General features: G+C 48.2%; 1 protein-coding gene across 10 annotated transcripts in view; it reads left to right on the forward strand.

Annotated features, from left to right (window-relative positions):
- Positions 1-24,384, forward strand: part of CLEC16A (C-type lectin domain containing 16A) — a 196,676-nt gene that overhangs the window by 122,672 nt on the left and 49,620 nt on the right. For 6 of the 10 annotated variants that reach the window (XM_077906633.1, XM_077906636.1, XM_077906631.1 and 3 more), the window contains exons 19-21: positions 18,149-18,300; positions 20,535-20,739; positions 22,440-22,607. In XM_077906633.1, the coding sequence (XP_077762759.1) occupies positions 18,149-18,300; positions 20,535-20,739; positions 22,440-22,607 (525 nt within the window). The remainder of the gene's footprint in view (positions 1-18,148; positions 18,301-20,534; positions 20,740-22,439; positions 22,608-24,384) is intronic. The other 4 variants (XM_077906638.1, XM_077906640.1, XM_077906639.1 and 1 more) reach the window with 2 other exon arrangements.

Here is a 24,384-nt window from a genome sequence, read left to right on the forward strand (position 1 = left end):
TTTGCTCAACTGTGCCCTCCCTGCACCTGAGCCACTCACCAGTTTTCTGGCTCCATTGGACATTGTTTGGCAAATGACCTGAGATTTCTTCCCCTGGTGTCTTGGTGTCTCGGAATGAGATGAGGAAAAGGATTTTGTGTTTTGTTTTGTTTTGACTTAGCAGCAGGCCACAAGTTCCTTGCATTGTAATAGTGGGAGCATAAGCCTCTTCATCAAGGCTGAGCTCCTTGTTGGTCAGGTGTGGCCTTGGCCAAGTCCAACTCCCCAGCTAGCCCAGAGGGATGGAGAGGGATGCCTGCCTCCTCAGACAATGCCAGAAGGCCATGGTCAGCTTCTCTGCAGAGCAGATTCCCACTGCCCAGCTCACATCCCCATACCCGTGAAATCAGACCATCTAGGGTGGGAGTTGGCATCAACACTTTTAAAAATCCCCAAGTGAGGGGTGCTGGGGGGCTCAGTCGATTGAGCATCTGACTTTTGGTTTCTGTTCAGGGTCGTGAGATTAAAACCCTCTGTCGGGCTCTCTACTGGGCAAGGAGCCTGCTTGAGATTCTTTCTTCTTGTCCCTCTGCCCCTCCTCTTCCTCTAAAACAATATATATAAATAAAAATCCCCAAGTGATCCCATGTGCAACCAAGTTTGGGAGTCCCTACTGTAAGATTTAACAAAGGCCTCTTAATGGTGACTAATAGGATGCTCAGATCCACCCTCAAAAGCCAATTCAGGAAGATGGTGGAATGTCAGAAGCCAGATCCTGCTCAGCCTCCTCTCTGTTGAAGGGTCAGGTGAGCCTGCATGCTGGGAAGGTTGCCTGTGCACACCTGCAACAGGAAGACCCAGGGACGGTCAGGCTCTTGTTCTAAATTGCCACCGGGGATCTCCATCCTGGCCTGTGTCTCTGCAGAGTCCCCTCCCACTGCGAGAACAGTCAGGATCCTCAGTAGAGGGAGCGGGTCCAGCTGCAGCTTCTCCAGGAAGAGCCATGAGTGCCGAGCCTCAGTGTAACCTCTGTAATCGTGCTGGGGCTCTGACCCCATACTCTCCCGGGCCTCCCCCTAGGTGCTGAGTCCTGAGATCCACACTCACCCCAGTGCCTAGGTATCCCTGGCACTCAGTGGGCCTCGCCAGGAGCAGAACTGGGGCCCACCTCGGTGATGTGTCTGCCTTGCTGCCTCTTCCTGTGTCCTTTCCAAGTGCTGGCTGTGTGGGAGTAACTGTGCAGCTCATTTCTTCCACGAGCCTCTTCTGCCCCCACACTATGCCCAGCCCCATGTGGAGGAGACACCCAGGTTGTGAACACCCAGACCCTGCTGGTCTTCAGGGGCCTCTCTGGAGAGAAGCAGGCAGTCCAGAGGGGCCCCACTCAGAGGAGAGGCAAAGAGTGCAGTGCCCCTTGCCTTATTGTCATCCCTCATGCTCCAGAGAGCTGTGTGGGACGCATAGGTCTGTGGGACATGCAGGGGCCATGGGGCCAAGAGAATACACGGACAGTAACACTCCCACACAGAGTGAGCCGAGAGCCAGAAGGGCGTGTGCACCAAGCTCTCCCAAGACAGGCTATTTACATGCAGAGCTCCTAGCCAGAGTTGGAGCGGGGCTGTTTCTTACAGTCCCCACACAGAGCGGAGCTCAGGGTTCCTTCTTTCTCTTTGGTTTCCGCTACCTGCGTGAGGCTATCTTGATTTCAACGAGCAAAAATACCATTAAGATGAAATAAAACTAAAGATTCTGTCCCTCGGCTGCACTAGTTGCATTTAGATGCCCAGTCATCGGAGGTGGTTAGCCCAACAGAGCGAATGTTTTTATTTCATTTTCATCGAAGTAGCCACAGGTGGCTGGTGGCACCTATGCCCGACAGCGCAGATGCTGAACGGCTCGTCAGTGCAGAAAGTCCTCTGACAGGTGGAGCTCGGTTCGGGAAGCAGGAGAACCACAGGGTTTGGTGTCTTTCCGAACCCTGGCTCCGTGTTTCTATCTTTGCTGAGCCCTGGGTACCGTCACCTATGGGCTGGAGGCAGGTGAAGCAGTGATGTTCGTGGGAGCAGGGCTGTTTATTGGGCATTGCCCCTTCTCTCTGCTGCTTTGCTCCCCAGTTAGCTCCCTGGGAGCTAAATGCTATTAGCACCCCTATTTACAGATGGGCGCATGGAGGCCCAGAGCCTGGACCGTGACTAGGCATACAGCACATGGCTGGCAGTTGAAACAGTGGGACTTGTGATTCGGGTGTGTGTGTGGGGGGGGGGGGGGTGGCTAGAGGCATGGCTCCGGAGCTGCCTCTGCACCCCCACCCAGCATCCAGGTGGACCTCCGCAGCCTGACCATTCCTTCCTCTGCCTGTGTTTTATTCTTACTAGCGGACAGCTTGGTTAGCTTTCAAATAAAGAAGGCAGCTCCTGCCTTTTCTTTTTCTTCCCTTTTGCCTAACAAATTTGAATCTCAGGCATTCTGGCCCTGAGAACATGTTCTGTGCGTCAAGCTCAAGAAGGCCCTGGGGTTTTCAGTGCTGACCATATGGTACCAAGGAGGTAGGTGTGCGGGGCTCTCAGCTCTCAGGAGCTGGGCTTTCAGGCCACCTTTTATGCCCTCCTCCGTCCTTCCAATGTCTCTGTCTCTAACCTCTCCCTTTCCCTGGTGGCAGATTTCCTCTGCTTAGAAATCGGGCAGAGCAGCCGAAGGCAGTGATGTTCGCGCAGCCTGAGCAAAATGAAGTCACCGCAGCTGTGTCTTAGCACAGATCACTGGTGATCAAACCTGGCCACCTCTGCTGGTCCTGATTCACAAAACTGAGTGGAATGTGACCCGCAGAGTCTTTTTTTATACAATGGGAGTCAGTTTCAAGTGTGGGCAGGAACTTAGACCTGACTCACTCTGGGCATTTCTTGTCTGGCATCCCCAGGACCTGACCTTACTGAAAATCACAGCGGTACCACCTCGGGCAAGTCAGGAACCCCTATTAACCTGCGGGTAACAGTATCTTCCTGCTTGGATTGTTCTGAGGGCTCAGCACAGAGCCGGGCGCTTACCAAAATGCTCGACAAACCGTAACTGTCATTATTTGAAATTAGCAGAGGTACGCATTTGGAAGTGGAACTTTTCAAAATATGTCTGCAGGATTTGCGAAATGGAACTTTTAAAAAGAGTTTCTGTACAAGGAGGTTAAGCATTACCTTCCCGTTGTGTTAGCATAATTCCTGGTCATAGATGTATTTTGGTTATTTGTGGTCTGTCCGCATCCACCAGACCGTAAGCCACATAGGGCAGGGACCTTTTTTTTCACCCCTGCATCCTTAGTACCCGGGACTGTGCTTGGCACGAAGCACAGACACAGTAAATATTTGTTGAATTAATAATAATAATTAAAAAAAAAAACATGATCGGGAAATATCATTAATTTTTTCATATCCTTAGTAAGCCCCTTTTTCATGTGTACTATAAGACCCAGACTGGCTCTTAATTATAAACTTCCAATTAAAGACTTGAATTAAGTTTCAGTAAATAACCACAGGCAAAACCCTCAGTTGCCATGACAACTCTCCTTTAGTTCCCATTTCCTGGACATGTGTTTACACTCCTTGGCATGACTTTAATAAACAGTCTTGTTGATGAACACCCGCGCCCCCCCCGCCCCCCCACACCGCCTCTGCAGCCTCGCCCCCATACCAGTCCCTGCTGCCTTGTTCCCTATACCCCAGTGAAGGACAGCAGAGTTCTCAAACTCACCGTGTTCTTACCTGTCTCTGATTCATGACACGTGCCCTTCCCTCTGCTGACTCCACATCCTCCCAGAGTCTGTGTCAGGACCCACTCCCCTAGAATGACTAAAGTAGAATGAATGAATGAGTTCCCTTTCTTATTCTGTTCTTCATTAATGTAATGGCATCATTCCTGTTCAGATTCACTCATAAAAGGCGAAAACCTCAGAGGGAAAGATAGCTGAGATTCTCGATTCTTATTTGGCTTGAAAGAGCTTAATAACGTAAAGCTATCCATCTGACCGTGTGCGTGAGATTTTACAGAGTGAGGCTGATAAGACTTTAGTTTTGTATCTGCCGTATCTAAATCATATGCTTTGGAAGTGTCATTCTAGGGCCAGGCATTTCCTGACACTCAGTTTGAGCACTAGAGATTAAAGACGGAAAGCAGGCAGTTTGGGGTGTGAAGTGTACAGCTTTTGTTTAAGCCCAAAGGTATGGCTTGTCTCCACCAGAGGTCTCCCATATTTTACTCTGATGTTTGAAGTATACTGAATTCCCACAAGCTAATTAAAAATCAGACTGCTGTGCCGGTAAGCATTCACTCTGTGAACTAATTTCTGCCAAACGGCCATAAATGTGTCCCCTGGTATGAAATTTAGACCTTCTTTCCCATCAGAAAAGAAGCATGTGGTTTAGTCCCAGCCTCTTCATTTGAGAGAGAGGGAAACCGAGGGCCCACCCAGAAAGGTCAGTTGCCTCAACTGAGGCCCAGCAGCCTCTTAAGTGCCCAGCTGAGATTCTTCTTGTTCTCGGCCCACTGTTCCCACCAAAACCTGCTGGCTCTTGCTGAGTTGAATTCAGAACAATCCTATGATTCCTAAGTGCCAAAGCACTATTCTAGTATTTTATAAAAACCGCTTACTCCTCATGGTATCCCCCCTGGGAAAGTACTGTTATCCCCCATTTGCTGGATGGGGTAGCTGAGGGACTGGAAGGGTAGGCAGCAGCGTTGCGAGGTCCCTCACCTGTGCTCTTCGCTGTGAGGTTATGCCACTCTGGGATGCTAAGAAATAGCATCCAGAGAAGGGACAGTGGTAGAGGGAAGGAACCAAGGGATAGGCAAGGAAAACACATACCATTCCAACCAAAATAATGCACAGCCTGGAAACCCCAAAGGATTAGAGGAAAATGGGAAGCTAGTGCTGGGCCAGGAAAGGTCAAAAAAGTATCAGAGGAGTCTGCAAGTCCTCTAGGAGGGTCAACAGCTTGATTCGGCCTGGGATGCCTAGCCACTTTCTGGGCTTCTTTCAGAAGTCAGGTAAAATGTTGCCTCGTGCAAGAAGCCTTCCCTGACTCCTGGTCTGGGTTTGTGCCCCTCATCTGGCTTTCCACATCCAGCCTTTCTTCCCCTGCCATCATCTTTGACAAATTATTTATAACTGCCACCTCCTTGGTCTCCCCCCACTGAGCAGGAACTCCCGGAGGGGCAAGTCTTCCCTTCTCTGTGGCCCCCTTTGTCAAGCACAGGATCTAGCAGGGATGAAAAGTGACCCTGAAGTGTTTGAATGAAAAGCCTGAGGCAGTGAAGGGGAAAGGGAGTATAAACAGTTCTATCTACAAAGCCATTTTTTTCTCTTCCACATCTAGCCTGGTTGGATGTTAGCAAGAAAGAACATTCCCCACCCAAGAAAGGCCTTGAAGGTCAAGCTCAGAGTCATTGACCAGAAGAGGCCCCTGCATGGATCCCCTCCCCCAGATGCTTTCTCTAGGGGTGTTAACGATATAAACCCCTCCCCCCCAGGTTTTCATACTTGCAGAGAAGATGCTCCAGCACATGTTCTCTGCCAGGAGGACCCTCCCTAGCCCAAGGAGAGAGAATCCCCTGGGCCAGGAGCTGCTCTCTAGGATACTCTCATGCAGTTTTCTGCTGGAAGTATCCAGGGAAAGAGAAGATTTTGCCCCAGTCTCAAGAACCTTCTCTCTGGGGCAGGGGAGAAACATACACTCACACAGTGGCTCATAGAGAAAAAAAATCACAAGGCTTTCCTGTACCTCATCTCTTTTACTCCTCACAGGATCCCTGTGAAATAAGTGGTGAACCCATTTTTTAAATGAGGAGAAAACCTGAGGCTCAGAAAGTCACGCAGAGCAAGGATGTGTCTACCTCCTTCATCACTCCATGGGGATATGTAGTCCAGCCCCTGGCACCTCGTCACCACCAAGCAAATACTGGATGGAGAGGCAGGTGGAGGAGAGGCAGCCTTGATTGGAGCCCAGGTCAACCTGACCACATCCTGTGGAGGGGCCTAGAGCAGAGAAATGGTGGAGGGGGGCAGAGGGGGGGCACATGGACCCCTTCAGCAGCTGCCGGGCCGCCCAGTGGCAGGAAGCAGGGAGCCATACTGAAAGTCGAAAGTCGATTCTGTGTTAGTCTATCTTGCCTTGCATAGTGAAGAGCTTAGGTATTCAAATCTTTTCTTGGAAATCTCAAGTATTCCATTCGGCTGCCCTCAGAGTTAGGTAACTTTATTTACTCATGCTAAACAGGGCCATTTTCAGAGAGGAAATTATGCAATGTGCTATGCAAATGTCGCATTCCGGGGAGAGCGGGTGTAGAGATAAGTGTGGTCACCAAGGCATTATAAAGATCAGATCACTGCCTCTGGTGGCAGCCTGCGTGTCACTTGATAAGAGGATATGCCATGCTCTACTTGGAATTGCTGCTTCATTTGGATTCTGTTTCTGGGAATTATACTTTCGCCAAGTTGTCTGTCTGTGAACTTTGTTTAGTACAAAGAAGGAACGGGGAATAAAGCTTCAGCAAGTTATAAGAAAGTCCTCGTGTGGACTGGAGCAGTCACAGGGAGCTGCCCCACACATGTCTGGACGGGAAGGAGTGAGGAACATTAAATTCTCACTCTTTGTTCTCCCAAGAACAAAGCCTCTTGAAATTCTCAAGGGGAGGAAAGATGAAGACATGTGACGGGTTTTCTTGGCCACTTTGTGAAAATAGGTCACATTATTTGACTAGACATGGCATGTGCTTTTCAAGAAAAGCAAGAGAAAGGAAGTAACCATGGAAAACCCCTCTTTTGGAAGGAGATGGAGCCGAGCCCACGCCCAGCACTGTCCTGTGGGCACCTGGGACAGAGGGCTGGCCTCCCCAAGCCTTAGGCTTCCATGTCTGAAAACAGCACCAGTACCTTCCCTCCAGTTGGTCACTTGCAGTCAGCCAGACACTGACCCCAGCCAGACAATGACTGTCATTGCTTGAATAATTGCCGAATGAACACCTGACAGACCGACCTACCCATATCAACAAAGTCAGCTCTGACATAGCATCCTTGGTGGCCCCGGAACCCACAGGGTAGTGTCAGATTCTGCAAGGTTTAAGACTCGCTAGAGAGAGCACTCAGTCCACACTCTTCCTGTTAAATTCCTGCTGTTCAAACACAGGAACCAAATAGATTTTTAACAGCGAGGAGATCCTGTAGTAATCATGCCAAGTGTGATCTACAGAAGGTCAGAGTGAATAATCGCATTGCAGGCGCCGTTGCTTCCCTGGCCCTCAGTGTCACAGACAATGCTATGTGCTGGTGACTTTCCTGACAACCCTAGTACGTCGTATTTCCCCCGCCCCCTACCACCGCCAACATTTTATTTTCAAAGAAGTCAAGCATACCACCAAGTTGAATGAATTATACAATAAACAGCCTTATGGTTGTATCTAACATCGACATTCTACTGCTAACATTTTATGCTACTTGATCATCAACCCTTTCTTTCCTTTTTTTTTTTTTTTGGTGCATTACAGAGTAAATTGCAGACCTCAGTACCCTTCTCCCTAAACACATTAGCCCGCATATCAGGAAACAGAGTTATAAAATCCTTTTATTGCCCTGGTCTCCAGATGAAGCATCCGAAGCAAAGTCACGTGCCCAGAGTCAACACAACCAGAAAGTGGCAGAGCAACTCATTCTAGGATTTCTAGAAATCCTAGAGCCAGCCCTAGATCACAGTCTCCCTGGGCCACTGGATCAGCACACGTCCTAATATCCACGTCCCTAATTACTGTTCCCCTTTGCAAATCCGAGGACCAGTATGTTTTTTCCCTTTCTTCTTGGAGGGACCTGACTCCTATGCCCAGCAGTAGAAATGTGCCAAGACTTGCTCTCCATCCAGGAAGCCTCGCACTTTACAACCGCCCCCAAGCTGTGCTGGGAAGGAAGGCTTTAGGGAGCTTCAAAGAAGACAAAGTAATTGATTGCTACTGGGAGCAGATAACCCATAAGCTGTCCATGGGTTGATGGAGAAATGGTTACTTAATTTTCTTCAAAGGATTGATCTGTCAGGAGAAGCAGCCAAACTAATTGAGTGTGCTTGTTCGCACCCTAAGTGGGAACAGTTGAGTCTCATTTCTGTTTGGATCAAAGAACGTCACGGGCCGTGCCTGGAGTCTCCCCGTAGCATGCATCAGGCTTGAGAAGGGCTGGGGTTGCTGATGAGAGGCCATCCTCCTTGGGTGGGCCCATAGAACTTACCTGGCCCTGGCCCCTGTCTCCCCAGGACTTTGTTACTTTGGTAGTGGATGTTGTTGGAGTAGTGACATTCAAGAAATGGATTGTGCCTTCCCACCAGGTTTCGCATTGAGGGCCTCACCCTGCTGCCACCTGCCTCTTCCCCTCAGCCCCCCAAAGAGCCAAGCAGAGCCCCATGAGTCATCAGTCGCTTTCCATCCATGCCTTACTGGCCAGTTCTGGCCTCTCCCCTCAGTTGCATTGTGTCATGCCAGGCTGGCTCTCCTGGAGCCAGCATCAAAGCTTTATTCACTGTCACAGAGTACAGTACAGTACCTTATGCGTCTCACACAGGCCAGTTCCCGGGTGTCAGACAGCTCCAAAGGGCTGCCGTCTGTCTATGAGTCTGAAGGCTCCAGGAGCCCCTGGGTCAGCCTGCCTTGTTCTCCCTGTATCCCTGCTTCTGAACAGCCTGAGGGGAAACACGAATACCTAGGATGAATCTACCCTCCGTGCCAGGAAGAGGAACTCTCAAGGGTGGAAGAAAAGCAGCTTTTCCCCAAGCTAGAGAAGGGCCTAGGTCTGCCACTTGAGGGGGCTCCCCCAAGTGCCCAGTGCGGGGGAAACTTAGTGAGGAAGTCCAGGAGCACACAGGCAGCTTTGAGAAGTCATCCACCGTGAGATCTATGGCCTACCTATTGAGAACTCGAGCCATTTGACTATCGCCCTGCCAGAGCCAGAGCCAAAGCCAGCCAGCACCCTGGATCCTCAAGAGCTAGCCCGGGTCGGGGTACCCCCTTCTCTGGGGGGAAGAAGCATCAGTCCTCTCTGTGGCACCATCCAGATGACTAGAACCCAGGTTACAATCAACTTGTTCAGGTCACATGTTTGCTCTGGCTTCATATCTTGCCATGTCATTATCAGTTGTGTATCCTTAGGACATTCCTTGCTGTCCCGAAATTGTGTCCCCTGCAGTCAGTGATCCCACCTTACAGGATCCCAGGAACGTGTCAAGTGGGAGCTCAGCACCTGGCATACAGAAGCACTCCATACAAGTTGTTATGGGGCCAGCAGCAGTCATAAAACTGCTGGAGGGAGGGGTCCCGTATCCAAAACCCAGCCCCGACAGTTTTTCAGTATGTGGCTGTAGAGAACCAAAGCCTGCTGTGACACCAGACCCCCACTGGACAGAGCCATCAACTCCAGGGAGAGTCCATGATCTCATCATCCTAGCTAGCTCTGCGAGGGCCCACAGGCCAGTGTAGTTCCCCTGCTAATCCCAGGCACACCTACAGATCCTGGAATAGAAAGCCAGCCCACTCTCGGACATACAGAGGGAGCAGACGCATGCATTCCTTGCAAAAGCAGTCATGTGACTTTCTGTGCATAAAGCAGTCCCAGTCTCCTGTCAGCTGTGAAGTCTCAGGATGGGGTGGTATTTAGAAATCCCAGGGTGGCCTGCCTTTCGCAAGAAGTCTGGATACTCTACCTAAGCCCTTCCTGAAGTCTGGTTAATGGCATGTGCCTGGGAGACTTGGTAATGTTACACACTTGTCAATCTAAACTCCAGCTGTGGTGATGTTCCAAGAATTGACCCTAAAGCACAAAGTATTGGATTTCAAAGCTATGGAAATTCAGCTGGCCTAGAAATCCCACCATAAGTAAGGATAAAGACTTCGCTTCTAAATGCATTTGGAGCCACCAACGCCAAGAATTAAATTACGGTATTGGCATCCATATTTTATCATGAAGGGATTATTTAAATACAGTGAAAGTCAATCAGCCCCGTTTATCGCTCCGTAATGAGCTATAGCCTGTCAGAGGGAGCCATGCAGGAAGGCTCAGCCCGGGGGCTGAAAGGACACTGGTTGGGAAGTCCTCTGCCTCTACATGGGAGGACCTGAAGACAGTAGCATCCCTCCATCTCGTTGACAGATACTTTTTCAGTGCCTGCCGCTACCCAGAACCCCTGGTGGGGAAAGCAGTGAAGAGACTGGCTGGGGCCCTCCTTTCTCAGGCCTTAACATCTAGAGAGGGGGGAGGAAGGAAACGGTAAACGAGATTTGGGGGACTGGCAGGCATTAGAATGCAGTCAGGGGTGAGTCACATTGATGTGGTGGAGAGAGATGGGGGGGTGGGACAACCACGGATGAGGGGTCAGGGCGGGGGCCCCTAGGAGAGGCCATAGGCCTGTGTAGCTCACCTACCTATGACTCCACAGGAGTTCTGAGAAACAACCAAAACCTATGAATCATTTTCCCACTCTGAAGAGCCTTGCTTGCTCTAGAGCCTGTGCTCAGAAAGCATGACTTTGCCCTGGGAAGAAGGGCTCTGCGTAGAGTCATGGCTCCGGAAAGTTAGGGTGCTGCCAAGCTCCAGCCACTGCTGGTGAGGGCCACACAGCTTGTGTCCAGGACGCACTCTGGGCACTGCAGGTGGTATGGCTCCAGGCCTCCCTCCAGTCTACTTGATGGCCCTGCCAGTGCTTGGACCTCAGGTTCATAAGGGAGGAACTCAGGACCCAGAGAAGGAAGTGGCTTAAGGGTCACATAGTTACTGCCAGAGCTGGAATTTAAACCCAGGTCTCTCACAGCTCCAAGCCCAAGATGCTTTTACCGAATCTGCACTTAGTGGTGAGGTGGCTCCTTCATGCTTGTTCCTTGTCTTCTCTCTCTTGGCGCCTTAAACTTCCATTGGAAAATGGCTACCTTTCCTTTCCCTTCATCCTGCAAAACACCGCAGAAACTTTCCTCTTTGAAGATGGCCAGCCTTGATCTCTTTCTCCAGACTAGTCTTCTATGACATGTTATATAGCCCTTTGGTGGCACTTGAAGAATTTAGCATTTCAGGTATGATTGGGTACAGCACTAAATTACAATAAATCACAATAATCACTTTTGCAATTCTCAATTGCTGAGTAAAATCCACCCTAAAATGTAGTGCCTTAGAACATCTAGAGTCATTCGTTTTGCTCACAGGTCTATCATTTGCCCAATGGGGCTCAGCAGCACATCTCTGCTCCATGTAGCATCACCTGGGGACTGGCAAGTTGGGCCAAAGGTGTTGCTTTGTCCCTGCAAAGTGTCTCCATGGCTTCTTGGGCTTCCGTACAGCATGGTGGGTAGGTCAGTTCTAAGAACATTTCCTGACTTGCCTCAGAAACCACATAGGATCACATTGACTATAGTCTGTTGGTCCAGACAATCACACAGGCCCACCAAGTTTCCAGGAGGAAGGACCCTGGCACTTGATGGACAGAGGACCACGGTCACACTGTAAGAAGAGTGCATAAGGTGGGGGATACCAGTGTGGCCATCTTTGGGAAGAATGGTCCATAAGAAAACCAATTTCAGTGCCCCTTTGATCCTTTCGATTACATCAGGGAGGTCTCAGATTGGCTCTGGTTTGTCTTAGAACTTCTCTAACTCTTGGTTCTCTCTTATCAAAAGAATTGGCTTTCACTACAGTTTATTTTTTTTTTATTTTTTTTAAAGATTTTATTTACTTCAGACAGAGAGCACAAGTGGCGGGGGGAGGCAGAGGGAGATGTAGACTCCCCACCAAGTAGGGAGCCCAACATGGGGCTCCATCCCAGGACCATGACCTGAGCCAAAAGACGCTTAACTGACTGAACCACCCAGGCACCCCTCAGCCACAGTTTAATTAAAGGATCTTTTTAATCTGTTTTTGTGGTCACTGTATTTATAGTAAATCTAGTTTTTCATTCATGGTAATGATACGACTTTTTTTTTTAAGTAAATTTATTTTAGCAAAATGTGAGTGCTTTCAAGAGAAGAAGTAAGCACAAGCCCTACTATGCTGCTATAGATCTACTCTCTCATGGGTGTACAAATAAGGCAGTTCCTTCGTCTCATGCAGCAAAAGCTTATAAACAGCCTGAGTGGCCATCAGCTGGAGAGCTGCTCAGTCACTGAGAGTCAGCCCTCCAGTTGGAGAGAGTGCAGCTGTGACCAAGAGTGAGGGGGATCTGTGTGCAAGTGTAGCACTAAAGTACATGGTTGTGTGGCACTAAGGTACATGGTTATGTGGCAAAAGCACAAGGCAGAGCATGTGGCATGCTACCCTTTGTGACAAACGAGGCGGGGGGAGTGAGTGTACATACACTTGGAAATACACGGGATAGATGCTAAGAAACTGGGATGGGGGTGGGGAGAACAATAGGGGAGACTTATCACCCACTGTAAAAAATGTCACACCTTTTAATTTGTTCATTTTAAAGGTTTTATTTATTTGAGAGAGAATACAGCAGGGGGAGCAGCAGAAGTAGAGGGAGAAGCAGACTCCTTGCTGAGCAGGGAGCCCAATGCAAGGCTCTATCCCAGGACCCCGAGATCATAGCCCGAGCTGAAGGCAGATGCTTAACTGGGTGGCTAAGCGACCCTGGCACCCCCACACCTTTTTAAATGGGAACATAGGCATGTGTTGTACATTGAAAGAGAATGATAATCTAAATATTTTCAAATAAAACAAAATGGCACGTCTTCTCCCTTTCAAATAAATGAAACAAAAGGCAGTGCTGGGGGGAGTAGGAGGGACATGTCCTCTCTCCTTGGAGTGAGGCTCCCCTGGGAGGCGTGCCATGCCTCCGGGGTCCCGAGGTGTGATGGAGACATCTGTCCTCCCACCTGCTCTGCCTATAAGGTGTGGTTGCTCCCCAGTTGGAGACTTGGCCTGCACCGTGTTCCGTGGTCCTGAGCCCCTTGAGGCTCTTCTCAGTAGCTCCCAAAGACACCTGACCCCCACAGGTCTGCCAAACCCGGTGCCAGAGCTCACACATGTCTGGCCGTGCACACCTGTGTACCAAGACGTGCTGTTAGAGAGACCTGGCTTCTTGTCATCGCCCTGTTCATGATGATTGTCACCACCTTCCAGGTTAGGCAGAGCTGGCTAGCGAACAGCTCAGCCTGGTGCTGCTTCCCAGCCCCACTGGGCCCCAGAAGGACTCGAGGCCATTTGTGTAGGAACGTGGAGATTCACTTTTCTCTTTGTTGAATTTTAAGCACACAGATGACATACCTCTTTTTCCTTTGAAAAATCAGAACATAGCATTTAAACTCATGATCATGCCTAGATGGCTCAGATGGTTAAGCATCTGCCTTCGGGTCCTCATCTCAGGTCCTGCATTGGGCTCCCTGCTCAACGAGGAGTCTGCTTGTCCCTCCCCTCTCCCCCTGCTCGTGCTCTCTCAAATAAATTTAAAAAACATTTTAAGTTAAAAAATAAACTCGTGACCTTGACCACCCCCCACACACATACCCTTACTCCCACCTCATCCCCTCCAAAAAAGCAATCATTATTTGCCTTGCCAGATGTTTTCTTAACTGTCTCTTTTACGTCCACATGCTGGAACCCATAGAAAATACACAGCATAGTTCTCTGAGGCTTGATTTTACACAAATTGTGTTCTACTGTGCGTGTCATTTACTGCAACTTGCTTTTTCTGCTCCACGGTATGTTCTTGAGGCTTAACTGTGTTGAAATAGCCAAGGATCTAAGTCCATCCTTGTCACTGGTTTTGTACTGAATGGGTATATGCGTTTTTTTTAGGCTTTCCCTTGTGGGAGATTTGGGTCCCTGTAGACCCGAATCCTGTCAACATCCTTGTTCACATCTCTTGGCCCCCATGTCTGTTTTTTTTTGGGGGGGAACATACCAATTGCCAGGTCATATAGTGTGAAAGTTCCAGTTTAAATAAACAATGCTAATTTGCCCTTCAAAGTAGCTGTGTTAACTTACTCTCCTACTAGCAGTGTTTGAGAATGTCTGTTTCTCTGTGTCCTCATCAACACCTTTTTCCCAGTCAATAGGTAGAAGGTGGGATCTTGTTTAAATTTTTTCCTGTTTTCTTGTGAAGTTGAGCACCCCTGTGTGTGTTCATTGGCTGTCCCCATTCCCTTGTCTGTGAATGGCCTGTGGGAGTCATTCACATTCATTGCAGGATCTTTTGGCTCTTAGAGATACTTTCTAATAGTTTCACTGAGTCTGTAAAATCATTTGTTTTATATGGGTTAAGCTTCAGTTTTGATGTGATCAGGTTACCGGTCTCGTGTTTATATTTTTTTTGTATGTGTTGATTCATTTTTTTTTAAAAGATTTTATTTATTAATGAGAAAGAGAGAGAGGTAGGGACATAGGTAGAGGGAGAAGCAGGCTTCCCGTGGGGAGCCTGTTGTGGGACTCTATCCCAGGACCCAGGATCACGCCCTGAGCTGAAGGCAGATGCTCAACCACTGAGCCACCCAGGTGCCCCTTACTTACTTTTAAAGAAATCCTTCCCTTAAGGTCACATGGATGTTCTCCTAAATTGTCTTCTGGCAATTTTCTGTAAAGTTTTAAACTGGAATCCTAGGCCCTACCCCTTTTAATGTGAAGTTGGTGAGGGTGGGACCCAGCTGATGGAGATGGGCAGCGGGACCTGGGAAATGCCAGCGCATAGGCCACAGGCTACTCCTAGGAGTCAGTCAGGGAGGCTCCTGAGGCCGTCCCGCCCTGAAGGTTCTCCTCTTGTCCTAGTACCTCAGCACTGGCATGGCTCCTCCATCTTGGAGCAAAATCCAGGGCACCAGCAGGCATAGGACTAGACTGGGTAGGCCTGGTTGCCTGTTAGGCAACCCTCCGCTGGGTCATCCTCCACCCAAGACACCGTGGCCATCCAAAGATGAGCACACAGGCCCGGTCCCCAGGCCTCCAGATGGAAATGCCCATAGCCACTGTGGGAGCAGCCGAAGGTGAGGAAGGAGTTCCCCGAGATAACACCGAGAGGCCCACAGATGAGCCCCCCCAGTATTCCCTATTCTCCCTGGAGGAAGCCTACTTTGTTTCTCCTTAACTGCTGGAAAGCTTCTGAAAAGCCAGAGAGGCTCCCTCACTGCAAAGGTCCTGGCTCCCTGGGGACACTTGCCTTTTAGTTTTCTTATGAAATCTCTCATGGGGGTTTGATGTCTCAATTGCATTTCTGAAAGTTGTTCCGCTTTGGGGTTTTGTCCTTCCTTTTTTGTTCTTAGTGGCAGAGAGGGTGGGTCTTCCCTCCCCCCCTCCCCCCCTCCCCCCCCACTCCCCCCCTCCGCCCCAAGCCCTTAAGCTCCCTAGGCTTTATGAGAGGGTTGCCTTCCTGCAGACCCTACTGTCAAAACAAACCCCATTGACACCGACACCTGACACCCACCCACGGCTTTCTTGCTTTCTGGTCACATTCCCAGGGGCATTGTCTTCTGTAAATGTAGAGAAGAAATCCTAGGAGACTGCTTAGAGAGGGGAAGGGGAGGAGAGAGGAGAGAAAGGGGAAAAGGAAAAGAAAAAGCATCCTTGATAGTTTTGTTTTCTATTTAGAAAGGTAAAGATTGCCATTAAGAAAAAAGCTTTAAGTACTGAGTCAAGAAAACAAACTGTGCGTGCCACAGAGAACATGCTGGTAAGAATGAGTAGGCTGGCTTCACTTCTGAATACGGAGGGCTACTTGTCTTCCAGTAGGGCACTCATTGGACATGCTGGATGACATAATTTTTGGAAATCGTTTAAGGTACTTGGCTGGGTTGTTGGGAAGGGGAGGAAGATTCCTGCCACAGTATAAGAAGAAAGTACCACCCGGAGAGTTAATCCTGCCCAGTGCTGGTGTTTGCCTCCGGGCTGCTGGCCTTGAAGCCCTTTAAAGCCCCAAACAGATTAGCTTTCAGAGGGTTAGACCGAGCTGTATTTGGGGAGATAGTACTGAGAGAGGAAGGAGACTTGCCTATCCTCTGTAGATCTGAAGGCAAAAGTAAAAAGGGTGGGGGTGGGGGGTGTCCTTGGGGACTACTGAGCCCAAGTCTGTCATCACCTGTGTTTGGAGCAGGATTTCTACCTTCTGTGTTACCGTCCCTCCCCTCCCCCACCCCACCCCCGTACATTTAAGCCAAATATTTGGTTACAGCGCTCTCGAGAGAACTCACTGGGGTGACACAGGTGTCTCACACCCAGTGCAGTAATGCACAGCTGTAAATTTGCTAAAATTCCTACACCTGTACACCTAAAATGGGTGCATCAACTATAACTCTAAGCTGCTTCAGAAAAAAAGCCCACCTACCATTCTTCTAATCAGAAAGTTCTAATGTTTCAGTTTTATTTTCTGCACTTGTATTTTTTCTGTAAGGGACACTTTTTTTTTTAATATAGCAAAATCAGAATAATACAGTTTTTATCCTTCTTCATTGCAAATTTCAATGTCTCTTCCAAGGTCATTGCAGTTACTAGTAAATAGGATTTTTTTAACTTAGGTTTTTCATACATCATTTTTTAAAAAGATTTTTTTAAATTTATTTTAAAGAAAGAGAAAGAGTGCACTCAAATGGGAAGGAGCAGGAGGAGAGAATCTTCAAGCAGACTCCCTGCTGAGCACAGAGCCCAGTGCGGTGCAGGGCTCAACCCCAGGACCCCGACATCATAACCTGAACCGGAATCAAAAGTCAGCTGTTTAACTGACTGAGAACCCATAAAAGATTTTATTTTTAAATAATCCCTACACCCAACATGAGGCTCAAACTTAAAACCCTGAAATCCAGAGTCACATGCTCCACTGACTGAGCGAGCCAGGCGCCCTGAGTTTTTAATCTATATTTCAAAAGTACTTTTTTTTTTCTTAAAGATTTTATTTATTTATTCATGAGAGACATAGAGAGAGAGAGGCAGAGACACAGGCAGAGGGAGAAGCAGGCTCCATGCAGGGAACCCGACACGGGACTTGATCCCGGGTCTCCAGGATCACGCCCTGGGCCGAAGGCAGGTGCCAAACCCTGAGCCCCCCAGAAATCCCCCAAAAGTACATCTTGAGTACCTTCTCATTTTAAAATAATTTCAAGGAATACATTGGTATATGATCCAAAAATTTAAGGTCTCCCATTGACATACCCACACCACACATGCACTCCCACCATCAATTCTCACTTCCCTTTCCATAGGCAACCTCTGTTCACAATTTGGTTAAACATTTTTAAATGGGTATATAATTTTACATTTGATAGGGGAAAAATCATGATTTTTTCCCTATTTGGGGATATTTAGGTTGTTCCCTGTTTTGGTTTTCTTTCTTTTTTTTTTTTTTTCTTTTTAAACATGGGACAGAGGATTCCATTGGAGGAAATACAGAGCAGACCATAGATTTAATGGTCCTATGTTACTCTGGTGATGTCAAAGCCATCAAGGACAGGTCCTAAATTAGGTATCGAATGTGGGCATAATTTCCAAGTAAGAAAAGGGGTCTGGCATACAGGCAGGATTCTATGTTAAATGTTTTACCAATCTGTTCTCATTTAAAGCACCAAACATCTCAAGAGAAGAGAGATTATTCCCATTTTACAGATGGAAAACTGTGGTTCATAGGGGCCATGTGCCTTGCCCAAGATCATACACCAACTAGTGCAAAGCTTGGCTCAAAGCTGCCAGACGCCAGATTGGAATCTTGGTGGTTCTGTAACCAAGCAGGGGACTCTTGTTTTCCTGTCTTTGCTTAATTTAGGCACACACTGTCATAACTGTCAACCACCATTTGTCTACAAGGAAGCACTGAAATGTTACAGGGATTCTCCATTTGTTTTTTGTTTGTTTGTTTTTTGTTTTTTTTAGCTACAGCTTGAGTGCTTCATGTGCAGTAAACATTGTACTAATGTTTTATGTACTTTATTCAGTTATCACTTTGAGAGGGGTATGCGTTATCCTCATTTTTCAGATGAGGAATATGAAGCCCAAAAAGGTTTAAAAAAAAAAAAAAGTTGTCCCATATGACTCAGAGGAGGGACTCAGTCCCAGGTGTGTGTGACTCCAAGCCTGGGCTCTGGCCAAACTCTGCTGCCCAAGAGAACACAAGTCTGCCTGAGGGCCTGTCTCCATCAGGCTGGGTCGCCAGACCGAGCCTCATTTTGTTCTCCCTCTCCTTCTCCCCAGACAACAGTGACCTGATCGCGTGCACGGTGATCACCAAGGATGGCGGCATGGTCCAGCGATTCCTGGCTGTTGACATTTACCAGATGAGTTTAGTGGAACCCGATGTGTCCAGGCTTGGCTGGGGAGTGGTCAAGTTTGCAGGCCTCCTGCAGGTATGATGGCCAAGGACTCTGGAAGCTGTTCTTGGTTGGCTTACACACACACACACACACACACAGGAATCATCTCTATGGTTAATTTTTGAGGATACAAAGAATACGTGGAGAGATTATGATTGAAAAAAGTTAAAATACTGCACAGATAAGGGTCAAGTGTGCTTTGACCCAAACCCTCAGTTCTTAAACTTTCTCCTGCATTGTCACTATGGTCCTTCTGGAGCTGGTGCTCTGCCAAATGCACATATAAATACAACTACATGTACTGTTTATAAACATTGTGTATACATACTTGAGAGGGTGTGTGTGTATGTGTGTTATAGTGTCACATTGAACGTATTCTAAACTTTTTTTTTTTCCACTCAGTATATGTCTTGGAGCTTACATGTTAGTATATGCAGACTTACTAGTATTCTTTTAACTGCTGTGTGACCATACCAAGGCATAGTTAGCTAGTGCCCTGTGGCTGGGGCCAGCGTTTTACTTTACACACAGTGCTGCCATGAACAGAATTGTCCTTAGTTCTTGAGCAAGGGATTCCCTAGGCGGCTATTGCAGTGTTCATAACTGCTGCCAGATTCTTCTCTAAAGGGATTGTTGCCACCAGCAATGTATGAGAGTCCCCTTGTCCTCACCCCCTTTCTAGCAGAGATGGACTCTAAATTGCCAAACACCAAGTCAGGACCTGGGTTTTTCTTAATGTGTGTCTGTCTGATGGGCGACTAATGCCAGCTCATCAACTGAACAAAGCAAAGAACCGGAAGTGCTGAAGACAGCTTTCCAGCTCCTACCCCCTGTCAGACACACACACATACCCTCCCCACCCCCATCCAGTCCCTGAGTGTCTAGCCAACTCTTCCTGGCCTGAGGCCTGCCCTGCTCTGAGGCAGCCCGTTTCCCTGCTGGGCAGCCTCTGGTTGCTGGCAAGGTCTGGCTCAGGCCAACCCACGTCCACCTCTGCACAGTGAGACCTGGCCGCATCCTACTCTCTGAGGGAGCCACCCACGTGTTTGAAGATACAACCTTTTCCCCCACCCCCTTCCTTTTCCATCCACGTCTTTCCATTTAAAAAATCTCTTTTACAGAGGGTGATGTGAGAGACTGTATGAAGAATCCTTCATTTAAAAAAAAAAAAAAAAAGACTTCCATGTAAGAGGTTGTCCATTAGGTGACTTACTGCTTCTTATTTATCTAGACTTAGGATCAATTTCCTTTAGAATTTAGTGTCAGGAGAGTGTTTTTCTCCCTCAAAGGATTAATACATGTCCTCCATCAGACAATGAAAGGCCCATAAACCTTTCCTTTTGGTCGACTTCCAGTAGTTACTATTTATTTGTCAGGCCGTTACTGTGTGCCAGGTTCTCCACTTTAAATGTGTAGTAGCTCATTTAATCCCCACGGCAGCCTTCCGAGGCAGATATTCTTCCCAAAGAGCCCGTGCCAGATTTAACACCTACAAACAGCAACCATCTCACCTTGGAAGTCTTTTTAGCATTTTCCCCACCTCCTGTAGCACATCCGACTTCCACATCTACCTCCTATCTCATGCCTTTATCGTGTGACACCTCAAACTCTTGTGGGAAGCAGATTCTTTACATATAATCCATCCCAAGGTTTTAGATGAGATCTGTCCTTAGCACACTTGCTGTGCGTGAGTTTTCTTCTGCATCTTTCAAATGCAGCTTTCTTCACATGCCTGCTAAAGGGTCCTCCCTGTCCCTTTCCCAGGGCTAGTATTTTCCTTTAGGGACTGGAAGTTCTTCAGACACATACAAATGGGTGCCAGGATGCCCCCTTCTTAAGAGAAGCCAGGAGGAAGCTGGTCAGTAGATGTGTGAATATATCTAAGATCACGTCAGATGGCGATAGGCATTTTGGTTTGCTATCTGTAGTTTCTTAGAAGTCATCACTGCTGGTGTCCGACTGTTTGAGTCCCCATGACCCTCTGATGAGGCTAGGGTACCCATTTATCCATTAGCTTCCTCAGGTCCTCATGGGTAGGATCCCAGCCCCTGCAGCCAGCACAGGGTCACTTTGAGTATCCTCTCTGTGAGGCTTGGTCTGATTTGTGCCCACCCTTGACTCAGGCTTGGGAGGCTGCTCCTTTGGAGCAAAAGCAAAATTGAATTTGGCGACCTCTTTCTTGATGAGACACAGATCCCACAGCTTCCAAGTTGCTACCCTCCTCCTGAACCCCGCGAACACCCTTTCTTTTGCCCCTTCTCCTGTAGGACATGCAGGTGACCGGCGTGGAGGATGACAGCCGCGCCCTGAACATCACCATCCACAAGCCTGCATCCAGCCCCCACTCCAAACCCTTCCCAATCCTCCAGGCCACCTTCGTATTCTCGGACCACATCCGCTGCATCATCGCCAAGCAGCGCCTGGCCAAGGGCCGCATCCAGGCAAGGCGTATGAAGATGCAGAGGATAGCCGGTGAGTGGCCGGCTCTGGCAACTTCCTTGGAGCCCTCAGGCTCTCACATTGTCCTCTAGAAGAGGACACACGTGGCTTAAGAGTTCATTGGGTTTTGGTGAAAGGACAGGGAATCCGCTCAGAATTTCCCATTTCCCCCTGTATTTGGTATCTAAAAAGTTTCTAGGGCTGCATGGAAGAGAAGGAGAACCCTCCCTCACCAAGAGGCCATGAACATATACAGGCATCAGTGTGAGACAACTGTTCTCCTACACACAGGAATCTTCTAGCTCATATTTACAAAATGCTTGCATATTCCTCTTAACCCTTGAGATCAATAGGGTCTGTTCTGCCCATTTCTCAGAAGAGTAAACTGAGGCTCAGTGACTTGCCTGGAGTCACACAAGCAGCTGGTTAGCAGACCCCAGACGCAGAACTTCTGACTGTAAAGCTCATCCCTTCCCCGCCCCCTCCAGCTGTCATGAAAGGCGGCCCTGCTTGGCAAGGGGCCATGATGACCTAGCACTAAACTCAGAAGTTGTTGTATGTGTCATAGGCACTGTGGTGGATTTGTGAGGAGACCTAACGCTGCCCGGTGCAGGGAGGACCCCACTTTCTTAGAAATCAAGGCACAAAAATGAGGTGTTCCATTCATCAGGGCTGACAGCACGGCATTCCCCTGGGGAATGGCTTTCTATCAGCTCTTCAGACTATAAATAGTCTTTCTCCAGACACCAATGCCTTTCAATCCAAGCACCGATGGTCATGCCGGTGTGGTTGCTGGGAGGATTTCCAGCTCACTTGGGGAGGAGGGGCGCTTTCTAAAGGGATTACCTAAAAATAAACACTTGGCGGGCTTGGGTTCTGGACATTACAGATTCGGGTATTTACCGCGCGTGCCTTGTTGATTTGCCCAGGCCTGCATCCCATGCAGTCCTCGTTTCATTTCTCACTTAGTTGAGACTTGGCCTGTGGAATCATTACAGAAGCGTTTTGTAATGTGCAAAGTGACTTAAATCATTCAGTCTTTTCCCTTAAGATTTATTTTCAGAAGGTGTTTTGTTGTTATTGTTGTTGTTTTAAATGTAAAGCAATTTCTCACCGCTGGCACAAAGGCTAAATATTTCATTTCAAAGTTGAGAATTATGCCGTAAAGTGGCTGTTAGAACTAATGCCTTGGGTATTCCTTCAATTGATTGTAAAAAGCCGCTCCAAATTGCTATATCATGAGATTTGTTTATGGAAGGGAAGACAGCGACTGTGACAGATAAACACATGCTCATCAATACCCACTCACACACGCAGATATGTTCTCCCTCACACTCTCTTCGCCATGAGCATGCACATACGTGAACTTTCACGGCACACCTGGCCCCATTTGCTTTGTGGTCTGAAATTGCACCTGCGGCTATGCCCTGGCAAGGGTCTGTTGCGTGCGGAAGCCAAGGATCCAAACTGGGGACTGGCCAGCATCCATTTCTGGATCTCCCACTAGGCACTGGTCAGGTTTTGAGCTCAGGCAGAAAGGACCTTTGGGGTCCTGCCAGTCTCCCGCCGGTCTCCACAGTTCGAGGCTGCCGGCTGCCTGCTTGGCACTGTCCAAGTGACGTGCCTGACAGAGCCGCGGCCACTGCGGGCTACAGCCCACCCCGTCCAGAGCCCCGTCACCCACACCCCCGGCCCACGCGATGAGCATGAACCCCGGTGTTGTTTGAACATAGCCCTCCTGGACCTCCCGATCCAGCCGACGACCGAAGTCCTGGGGTTTAGACTTGGCTCCTCCTCTTCCACCCAGCACCTGCCTTTCCGTTTCTACGACCAGTGCCGCCGGGGCAGCAGTGACCCCACAGTACAACGCTCTGTGTTTGCATCCGTGGACAAGGTGCCAGGTAAGCCACCCCCAACCCACGCCGCCTCTCGTCCCCGGCTGGGGGCTCCAGGGCTTGCTCTCTGTTGAGCCTGCATGAGCCAGCTTCCTTTCCCCTGAGTCCGGTCGGCTAGAAGCACCCGTTTCTTAGAATTCGTTAAAGTATAGCCCACGATGAAACACAAGCCCTAGAAATAAATCTTGGCTTTCTCTTTGGTGTTCTGCTGCCTGGGTTTGGTTTTCCAGAGATTTTTTTCCGGGGATGTAGAACTTCTCAGAATTAAGACTAAGAAGTTTCTTGGAAATTTCTTGGAAACACTTAGATTGTTAGTAATTGAGGTCGTGGAGGAGTAGTCTCCTTCTCCGTGTGTGATGACTAGTGAGACAGTCAGTATGTGTGGTTCCTCTTCCAGCCACTGAAGAAGTGAGAGCTCAGAATGGGCTGTGCCAGGGTTTTCCATCCGGGAGCTAGGAGCACCTCTTCCCCCTCTCTCCAAAGCTCATCTCGAACCACCTCCCCCAGCCCCTCCCAAAAAAGAGAAACGTGAAGGGAAAGTTCGAGGGCAGCTTTGCTTCCCCAGAAGGGCCAGCAGGCTCTCCCCTTCCTCTTCTGGTGCATCCACCTCAGATAAATCCGTGATCCATGTATACCTGGATCCCTCAAAACAGAACCTCGCCCTTGGTTACAGTACTTCCAAAAGTTGGCCAAGCTGTCCCCTGCAAGCGTTTAGGGTTTTGAACTCCAATTGATATGTTGCAAAATGTTTTTGAAAGCAGTTATGGATAGAAGAACAGCTATTGATTTAAAGTGCCGCCATAAGGACCTGTTCAAAATCAGTGTCCTTCGTTTCCTTCACTCCGTGATTTATCCTATATCTGTTCTTTGACTTCATTACTTAATCTTACAAATATATATACTGTGAGTATGTGATATTTTAAAACCTAAACAGGATGTGATAAAAGGAGAAATACATCAACTTTGCCCTGGAAGTAATCACTGTTAACGGTTTCTTACTTCTCCTTCCAGAAGTGTTCATTTTATGCTGTGCATAAATGTCTGTTTTTACACATGGGATCATACTACATAGGTAATCCTGCACCTTGCCTTTTCTTTTTTCACTTAGTGTTACATGTTAACGCATATAGATTGACTTCGTGCTAGTTAATGATTAACTCTTGTATGATATTTTACTGAGTAACTGGACCAGAAAATCTTTTAAAACATGTTGCATTGAAAAAAAAAAAAAAAAACATGTTGCATTGATGGACATTTGGGTCATTTCCAGTGTTTTGCTTTCCAATGTCATAGTAAACATCCTTGAGGCGCCTTGGTATAACTCTGCAAATCTTGAGTGTCTGTGGGATAAATTCTCAGTGGTAGATCTGCCGGGAGGCTTTTTGTCTCAACATATGTAGTCCCAACATGCACTCTGGAAAAGTGTGCCAGTTCATGCTGCCACTCCCTGCCTGTGACTGTTTTCATCCTTAAAACCAGCCTTAATCTAGAAGACCAATTGTTGGCACCGCCTGTTTTCAGCTATGAAATGTGAGATAATTCTGCTACTCCAGGTCTGGAGCATTCTTTTTTTTTTTTTTTTTTTTTTTTTAAGATGTATTTATTTGAGGGGGAAGTAGGGACAGAGGGAGAGGGAGAGAGTGTTTCAGGCAGACTCCTTGCTGAGCATGGAGCCTGACATGGGGCTCGATCTCACAACTGAGATCATAACCTGTGTTGAAACCAAGAGCCAGCCACCTAACCGACTATGCCACCCAGGCGCCCCTGAAGGCTTCTTTATTAA

Source organism: Canis aureus, chromosome 8 (genome assembly GCF_053574225.1).
Source record: "Canis aureus isolate CA01 chromosome 8, VMU_Caureus_v.1.0, whole genome shotgun sequence".
Lineage (NCBI taxonomy): Eukaryota > Metazoa > Chordata > Mammalia > Carnivora > Canidae > Canis > Canis aureus.